At 47.2% G+C, this 8749-nt stretch overlaps 1 protein-coding gene across 1 annotated transcript in view; it reads left to right on the top strand.

Moving 5' to 3' along the window:
* Positions 1 to 2151: 2151 nt before the first annotated feature.
* Positions 2152 to 8749, top strand: part of TEPP (testis, prostate and placenta expressed) — a 14247-nt gene continuing 7649 nt past the window's right edge. Inside the window, exons 1-3 of the mRNA XM_015415575.1 lie at positions 2152 to 2374; positions 6083 to 6144; positions 7291 to 7465. Coding sequence (XP_015271061.1) covers positions 2152 to 2374; positions 6083 to 6144; positions 7291 to 7465 — 460 coding nt within the window. The remainder of the gene's footprint in view (positions 2375 to 6082; positions 6145 to 7290; positions 7466 to 8749) is intronic.

Here is an 8749-nt window from a genome sequence, read left to right as displayed (position 1 = left end):
TCTTTTCTGCAATAAATATCCAATGTTTTTCATTCAAGACTGAAATTTCCAACTTGTTATCTTACTAGTCGGCATCCACTTCCATTTATCCGACTAGTAAGATGAAACGTTGGAGATTTCAGTCTTGAATAAAAAACACTGGAAGGAAGATTGATATAGCATTGGAAAGTATATTAATAAATTGATCACAGTAGCTTTTGTTCTACTTATAGCCATCCATTTCTGTGATCCTCTCTCTTTCATTAGCCACGAGGTGGGACCTGGGGATCCCCTGGAATTACAGCTTATTTCCAGACTACAAAAATCAGTTCCCCTAGAGAAAATGGATGCTTTGGAGGGTGGACTCCATGGCACTGTGCCCCACCCTGTCCAACCCAGGCTTCGTCCCCAAATCTCTAGGAGTTTCCCAACCTGGATCTGGCAACCCTATGCCCCTCGTTCCCTGCCGGTGACCAAGGGGGACCTGCCAGCCCAAGCAGGCATGTGGTTCTGTGTGAGCTGAGTCTCTGTGGTCTGAGTGTCCAGCGCCCTTGTTGCGCTGCTAATGTAGTCATTTGAATGGCTTGTTGAGTGCAGATTTCAGTTCTGGCTCAGAAGGCTGTTCACAGACCTGGTGATGTTAATTTTCTCTTTGTGGGGAAAGGGGCAATTTTTCAGAAAAGCTCTTCAAAGAGAATCTGAACACCCTGATTTATCCTCTGTGCCACCGCTCCCCTGCTTGTTTTTACTGCATTGTTTTCTAATGTTGTAATCTTATTCTTGTCACACTGTTTACTGTTCACCCTTGCCCTGTTTCCATTGTGGGTTTTTTAAAAGATTTTGTAATCCCAAGTGAGCCTCAGTAAGAAAATTTCAGGACAGCAGTGTAGCTAGAAGCTTTTGAGATTCAGTGTATCTGACAAACAGATCTTTGGCTCTCAAAAGCTTATACTCTGAAGATCATTTTGGTCTCTATGGTGCTACTGGACTCAAATCTAGTGATACAGGTGGGCTGTAAATAAATAAAAAGATGCTCAGAAGCCAGAACAACTTGTCCAAGGCCACTGAATTTTGGGAAGAAGGAAGCAGAAATAGGGTGTGGGAGAAGGGCAGCAATCCCTTTGGAAAAGGTTCCCTACAGCAAGTCCCCAGTCCAGACCCCCCAGCCTTCTAAGAAGTCTGTGGTCCTCGAGAGGGCTCAGCTGGTCCCACCCACTCCATCTGTGAGAAGAGGCGGCTTCTTCAGAGGACTGAGTTTTAGAAGGCTCCAAGGGAAGACGCTTCATCACCTCCTTTCCACATTGGCTGCCACGGATTGTCCTATGGCAGGGGTGTCCAAACTGTGGCTCGGGCACCTCATGCGGCTCTTTGACACACATTGTGCGGCTCCTGGAAGGGCAGCTGGGGAAGCTAAATATCATTAGCAAACAAATATCATTGAACAAATAAATATCATTATCAATATCTGCTTTTACCGCTTTTGTTATTATTTTTGGCAGTCTCATTTAATGTTCATAAAAAAGCAAATTTGCATTTCTCCTTCAGTGGGCAGAAGTAATCCAGGAACTGGTTAGGTCACGCCTCTGCTCGACGCAGAATGGAAGGAAAACTTCTTTTGGTCGATGTAGTCTCCTTTCTTGCAGAGTTGCTTGCAATATTTTTTGTAGAATTGCTGGCTTGGAGCAGGAGCTCCAGACGTCCTACCAAGTGCAGGGCTATGCAGGAACTGGAGAGGTCAGCCTAGGCCACTCCAATAGGAGCCACACAACAAAAGAAATTTGCATAGCCTATCGAGCGAGCAGAGGCGTGACCTAACCAGTTCCTGGATGACTTCTCCCCCACTGAAGAGAAAGAACCTTCAGGTAGGTCCAATGTACTGATTTCCCAGTAAAAACGTGTAATATTTATTCATGTCTTGCGGCTCTCAAACATCTGATGTTTATGTGGCTCTTACATTAAGCAAGTTTGGCTGCCCCTGTCCTGTGGCATGCAGTTCAGGAGAAGATTCTCTAGGAGGGATGAGGCCGCACGTCCATGCACTTGCTTGGCTTGCGTTAGCTCAGAAGAGGATCCTGGGATGTGTGTTAGTATAATGTATAGGTGAAGACAGCAAGTCCCTCAACTCAGAAATGTTGCAACTGCCTATTCCTTTGGCCAGGCAAACTTTCCACAATGGCGCAAACTCTCGATTTGGTGCCGTGGCCCCGGGATGCTTCCCCCACCTATGCTGCCCCGGCGATTCTAGTCCCGTTGGAGCCCAGAAAAACCATGTTGGCCGGAGTGAAGAACTGCCTATATCACCCACTTCTGCCCACGCTGCGGCGAATGGATTTGGATACCGTCGCCCACAGGCTTTCAGATGAACACTCTAGGACGGTCACTGCCTGCTCCAAAGGTAACTAGTGTGGCTGGTTGACTGTGAGTGACTGAGAGCAAGGTCAGTGTGCTGCAAACCCTGGCTGCTTCTGTTTGTAGTGTTGTGGACTGGCGTAGGTGTGCTCTCCTTTTGCAACTTCACAATTAATAATACTGTTGGTGATTTTCCTAAAAACAAGGTGCTGTACAAAACAAGGTGGTTGCATATTACCTCCACATACACAGACAGACTGTGCCAGGAACCACCAAAGTCTGTGTTATGTGCTGTCAAGTCACTGCTGACATATGGTGACCCTATGAATTAGTTGTTGGAATATACAAGAGCTGTAGTGCACCTACTTGAAGAGGATCAAAAGAACAACCTGTAGGGGACAGCTGAAGGACCGCTAATTAGCACAGCTAGATTAGGGACTTTCCACAGTTTCAAGTAATGTCCCTGTCTTCTGATTGGCTCTTTGGAGACTTCCTGTTCCAACTGAGCCCTCCCCTTTCATTTCTGTCTTTCACAGCAGTTAGTTAAGCCTCTCTCCCTCTCCTCTGTTCTGTCAGAGTTAATTTCATTATTTTTCTTTAAACGGTTGGTGCTCCATTCCTCTGCGTGTTTAAACTCTGCCAATATTAATTACCTCCAAAATGTCCTAGCATTAGCAGCCTTGCTCAGGTCTTGCAAACTGGAGGCTGTGGTTTCCTTTATTGAATCAATCCACCTCCTTCCAAAGTCTGGACTTCAGTAAATTATACATAATGGCAATAATCGTCATCAAGACTGCAGTGTTTTGTGAATTAAGCAATTAAAAGCGTTTTGTTTGTCCCACACATAGGAGGAAATAACTCTTTTAATGTGGCAGTCCTGCTTGTTACTAATAATATGTATTCAGATAATTTAACTTTTTTAAAAAGTCTGTGACCCAATTAATCAGGAGCACCTTTGTGTCAAGCAAAATACTTTTAAATCACTTAATCAACAAAGCACTGCAGCCTTGATTATGATGATTGCTCTTGTGTATAATTTAAGTCCAGACTGAGGTGGTTCTTGGCACAGTCTGTGTATATGAATGAAATACAAAGCTCCCTTATCTATCAAGTCAGGGCATTGGTCTAGGGCAGCAGTGCCTCCAGTGGCTGGCAGCAGTTCTCAAGTGGCTCATGCAAGAAGGGACTCCCCACCACCACTTGCTACCTGAAAGTCTTTATAGCTGGGGATTGAACTTGACCTCTGCTGTGTTCTACCAGTGAGCTACAGTCCCTTCCCAAAGGCAAGGTGCAAGATGGTGCTTGTGGCATGGGGTGAGCACTCACATTATTATACACCAAACAGAAGACAATAAAGTCTTTTAGACAGGGCCAGCTACTTTTACTCAGGCCTGATTTAAACATGACGACTTGCAGACTTGCAGGCAAGATACCCGTGTCTCACTTCATGTGCCCAGCAGTTTGTTGGAAAGCACCTGTGAGGCATGCAGTGTTAGCCCAGCAGCTGAACCCAAACCTGGAATCTCTCAAACTAGCAACTGGCAACTAGTTCAGAATAAGTAGTTCTATAGTCAGGCACATAGGAAATTCCTTTGAGTAGTTTTCCAGCTATAGTTGGTGAAACTGTGTTTCCTCATGAGGCATCAGAAAAGAAGAGGAGGAAGAGCAGGGAAGTTTGGTAGGCAGAGCCTGGGATTGTCAGTCATAGAATCATAGAATCACTGAGTTGGAAGGGACCATACAGGCAGGCCCATAGCTAACATGGGGCCCGCCCCCCGTTGGTTTTACAGGGGCCCCTCCATGGCCAACCCTAACACCCTTCTAAGCAGGAGCCCCCCCCCCCCCCCGCAGCCTAGGTGATGATAAAGAGAGAGAGATCGCATCCAATCCACAGAGCAAGCCAGGCCACTCTGCTGGACCAGACTGGAAGTTTACTCCCCCGCCCGCTCCCCAGCCCCCTCGCTGGAGCTGGAGGGGAAGGGTGGAACTGCCCCTTCTCCACCCAATGGAAGGAAGGAGGCTGGGGGATCCGCGGCAGCAGGCAGCATTCCCGAAAGCCAGCAACACACAAAGGTGACGGGGCGCCACATGTGCTTCCACCCCAAGTGCCTGGAGGGGGCGGTGGTCACGTTGCCTTGGGGGTGCCTGAATGTCGCTGCGCTGCAGTCCGCCCCCCTCCCCGCCCTTTCCCTCTGGCCTCTCCCCCGTAGCCTTTACGGCACTCCGTCCCTCCTGGAAAGGTTAGCCCGAGACATGACAGCAAGAACTCCCCGAGACAGACACAGAGATCGGTCCAAAATCCAAAAAACAGATCTGAATCAGCCAGGACCCCGGGGGACTCATTTAGAGTTTCCTCCCCTCTCGGTTGCAGCCGGGGCTGCTTTAGGAATTCCACCGATTAAATCAAAGTTAATTTAATTACCTTTGACTTAATTGGCTGGTGGGCCCCCCGCCCTCTCCCCCAAAACTCCTTAGCTACGGGGCTGCATACAGGCCATCTAGTCCAACTCCCTGATCAGTGCAGGATCAGCCTAGAGCATCCCTGACAAGGGTTTGTTCAGCCGCTGCTTGAAGACTGCCAGCAAGGGGGAGCTCACCACCTCCCTAGGTAGCTGATTCCACTATCGAACGATTCTTACTTTAAAAACTGTTTCCTGATATCCAGCCAGTACCTCCCTACCCTTAATTTAAACCCATGTTTGCGAGTCCTATCCTCTGCTGCCAACAGGAACAGCTCCCTGCCCTCCTCTAAGTGACAGCCCTTCAAATACTTAAAGGGAGTCCTCCGGAGGCTCCATTAGAGGTTTACCCACAAGCTGTTGTCCAGCAACAAGTCCTCAGCATGGGGGATTGTTGAACTAAAGCTAGAAGCGCCTTGTGTTTCCTTGGCACTGCAGTCTCTCCTTGCTGCTATTTGACCATGACTAAACAGGGTAAGCCCGCCTGCCTTCCTGTTTTCACCTCTGGCCACTATTGAAAAGATTATTTTTCCTAAAATATAATCTGCATATTATTTGTTTGACTTTTTTCCTAAGGTTTGCAAGTTCAAGCAATATTTCCTGAAGGATTCCTAGGAGGGAAATCTCCGTCAGAGAGAAAAAAATTAGCATCAGACAAAATAACAAAGTAATTAAAAAAACAACAACACCCAATCAGGCTAAAACTGCTGAATCAGATCTACCCACCCATCCCTGCTTCAAATTGAGCTCCTTTTACTGCCTATTTTACAGTTATTCTGCAAGCAAACAGCATGATAGTCTTCTTGGAATGTATCAAGACCAGTTCAAAGTCAGTCAGTTACTTTACCAAACCAATTTTCAAAGTTAGCATCTGAACTGGAGAGTTAAAACAAACAAACAAAAACCCTGCTGATCTGGAGCTGAACAGAGACTTCTAATAGTTCGGCTCCCTGCTTCGAATATTTTGATTACTCACTTTGTTACAAGGCCAGGGGTTCAAGCTCTTCTGAGAAGGGCATCATCTTTAAATCAGGAGAGAGAAGTTCCGTTGATCAAATAGTAACAGGGTGACCCGCGATGCCTCTGCTTTCTCAGTCTTTGGCAGATGCTGCCTGGGTGCACTAGGGTTTTCTTTCTTCTAGTAACAGCTAGAATGTGTCCTAATTGAAATGCTGGTTTTCTGCCACACTCTGCAATTCACTTTTAGCAACACAGGCATCACAGTCCCTTAGTGAAATGGAGAAGAAGGAACTCTTCATGTCCCTTGTTAATTTTTCTGTTGTGTTTTTCCAAAGAGGATTTTGACAATGCAACGTTCACCCTGGCTGGAGTGCCCAACCAGCGCCTCCCATCCCTGGTGAGTAGCTTCTGCCCACTATCCAGTGATGCCAAATGGCCCTTCTGTGGCGGGCCACCGCCAGTCACTACCACATTTGCACAAAGCTCAGCTGTTGCCAGTCACTTACTTCTGAAGGCAAGCAGAAAGTGCCAGGTCTTCTACCTGCCTGCAAATTACACTCCGTGTAGGGAGCGATTGCCCCGATGCTGCTTTTAATGTGGGCATGAACGGGGTCTCATTACTCATGGCTGAAGCCCGTGTGTTCTTCGTATGCATTTCTGAGCAAAGGCACACGTTCCGTGGCTCGTGGCCTTCTTTCCAGTGACACTGCTTCTCACACACGTGACTGTTTCTGAGAGAAGAAACACCCTTTGCCAGAGGTTTCCTTCCAGCAATTGTGGTGGGTGTTGTCTTCCCATGAGTGATCCTTAAAATGGCTTATTTGGGGCTTTTAATTGTTTTTTAAGCTGCAAGCCACTTTGAGCAAGTCTCAGGAGAGGCCGCATATAAGCTTCTTAAATAAATGAATGAAATGAGTACAGGGCTGCGATCATACGCACAATTAGATCTCCATAGGCGCAAATGCCGGGTGGATTTAAAGGGCGCGATCAGGCAACAACATCTGGGAAGCGCCCTGCAGTTGTCGGCAACCCTTTCTGCTCCGCCACAGAAGCAGAGTTAAAAGGCACCAGGGAAAATCTGGTCGTAAACGGGTTGTGATGGGCCATGGATGGACTTTCCCGTGTCTGATCGCTCCAGTGTGCTCTCATGGCGTCGGGATGGTCTGATCAGGCTATCCCGACTCTGTGCCGTTGTTTTTTTTCCCCTTTGCAATATGCGGATCATCGCAAACTCCATAGGGAGCCCTCGGTGCCGAGGTGCAATTCATCGATCCCTTGGTTATGCACATGGGGGGAAAACGGCACAACCCCCCCCCCAACTTACTCGCAGTTGCATATGATCACGGACTGACGGACTGCGCCCGCAGCTTCAAAGGTGTGATCGTGCAACTGCGGGTCAAATTCCTCCGGAGGAAATAGCCTCGCTTCCCCCTTCCCGTCTTTTCTGGCACGTGTGACCGCAACCCAGGAGACTTTCCTGTCCATACCTGAAACTCCTGAGACGCTTTCCTGTAACGCCGTCTTTACTTTGCGTCCCTTTCAGGGGATGACGGAGCTGGGCAGAACGCTGACTGAGAAGTACAGAGCAGGAAAGATGGCTCCTCTCATGCCCAGTACGAATCAGGAAGAGTGGCCAAGCTACACCCGGGCCATGTCCGACTGGTCCCACTTCGTCTCTACCGCCGGAGAATTCAAACTACCCAGTTTTCGGAAAAAAGGTACAACATGCTATTGCCCTTCAGCATTCAGAAAGGCTAGTCTAAACTTTGTTTACCCAGCATTTTTGTATCAATAAGGACCCACAGTGGCTTACGGCGTCATTCTGCCCCCCACCATTTTATCCTCCCCCAGCAAGCTTCCATTGCAGCGTGGGGGGATTTGAACCTGCATCTCCCAGAACCTAGTGCAAGACTCAACCACTGCATATGTGGCTGCTGGGGGTGTGGTGAAATTGCTGCACATCAGCAGCCTTCAGCAATTGTGAAAGAGGGAAGTTGTCTTCTGAGTACTCCATCAAATTGCAAGACCTTCCCTCGAGACACGTTTTCTGGCCTGGCCGAAGATTGTGTCGCTAACTCTGGTTTGGGAAGTGCCTGGGGATTTGGGGGCGTGGAGTTTGGGGATGGGAGGGAGTTCAGTGGCGATGTGATGTCCTGGGGTCTGCCCTCCAAAGCTGTCATTTCCTGCAGGGAATCTGAGCTCCGTAGTCAGTTGTAATTCCAGGAGAACTCCAGGTTCTGCCTTGAAGTTGGTAACCCTAAGCTTGGGTCGATTTACGATCTCAACTTGTCTTAGCGGCATTACATTGCCATCACCAAAGTGCAGATAGTTATATTTCCTTCCATACAAAAGTCTTGTCTCTTCTTTGGCTATCACGCTATGGCTTTTTTATATATATATAAATTAACACCCAAATGATAGGTCTGACTGTGTGCCAGTCATCTTTTCCCTGTCCTTGGTTTGCTATTTCTCAAAGCTGCCTGTGATGCCCTCTTATTTGGGGAGGTCTAGTTTTACTTTAAAAGTTCTTTATGTATTGCTCTCAGGGTACTCTCGCCGCCACCAGGAAAATTTAAGGCTTTCCACACCTTTATACTAATATATTTCTTCTTCTGGGTTGGTATTGTAGCCCGGGGTCTAGGCGTCTCGAGGAACTATGTGGTCCTGAGAAAGGATTTCTTTCAGAACTTGTATCTTGAAATAAAGTATATTTATTCAAATAACTTGTAAATAATATAGTAGTACGAGGTAACTGGTACTGTGAATATTCTTAACTCTTGCTTTATGTCTCACATAAAGTCTGCTCTTTGGCTGACAGGGATCTGAGCATGTCACTCTGTAACTAATATTTCCTTATGCCATATATGGTTACTGTTTCTTTATGCTTTAACTTTCCATAACACACAAAAGTCTTCTCACTCATCAGACTTTAAAATGAACAGACTGTTTAACTCCTTTACTACATAGAACCAAATCTTTCCCACACAGGGATTGAGTCTCCT

Source organism: Gekko japonicus, unplaced genomic scaffold (assembly GCF_001447785.1).
Source record: "Gekko japonicus isolate JY-2015 unplaced genomic scaffold, Gekko_japonicus_V1.1 scaffold2097, whole genome shotgun sequence".
Classification (NCBI taxonomy): domain Eukaryota; kingdom Metazoa; phylum Chordata; class Lepidosauria; order Squamata; family Gekkonidae; genus Gekko; species Gekko japonicus.
The sequence above is the reverse complement of the archived record's forward strand: the minus strand, read 5'-3'. Positions and strand labels throughout refer to the sequence as shown.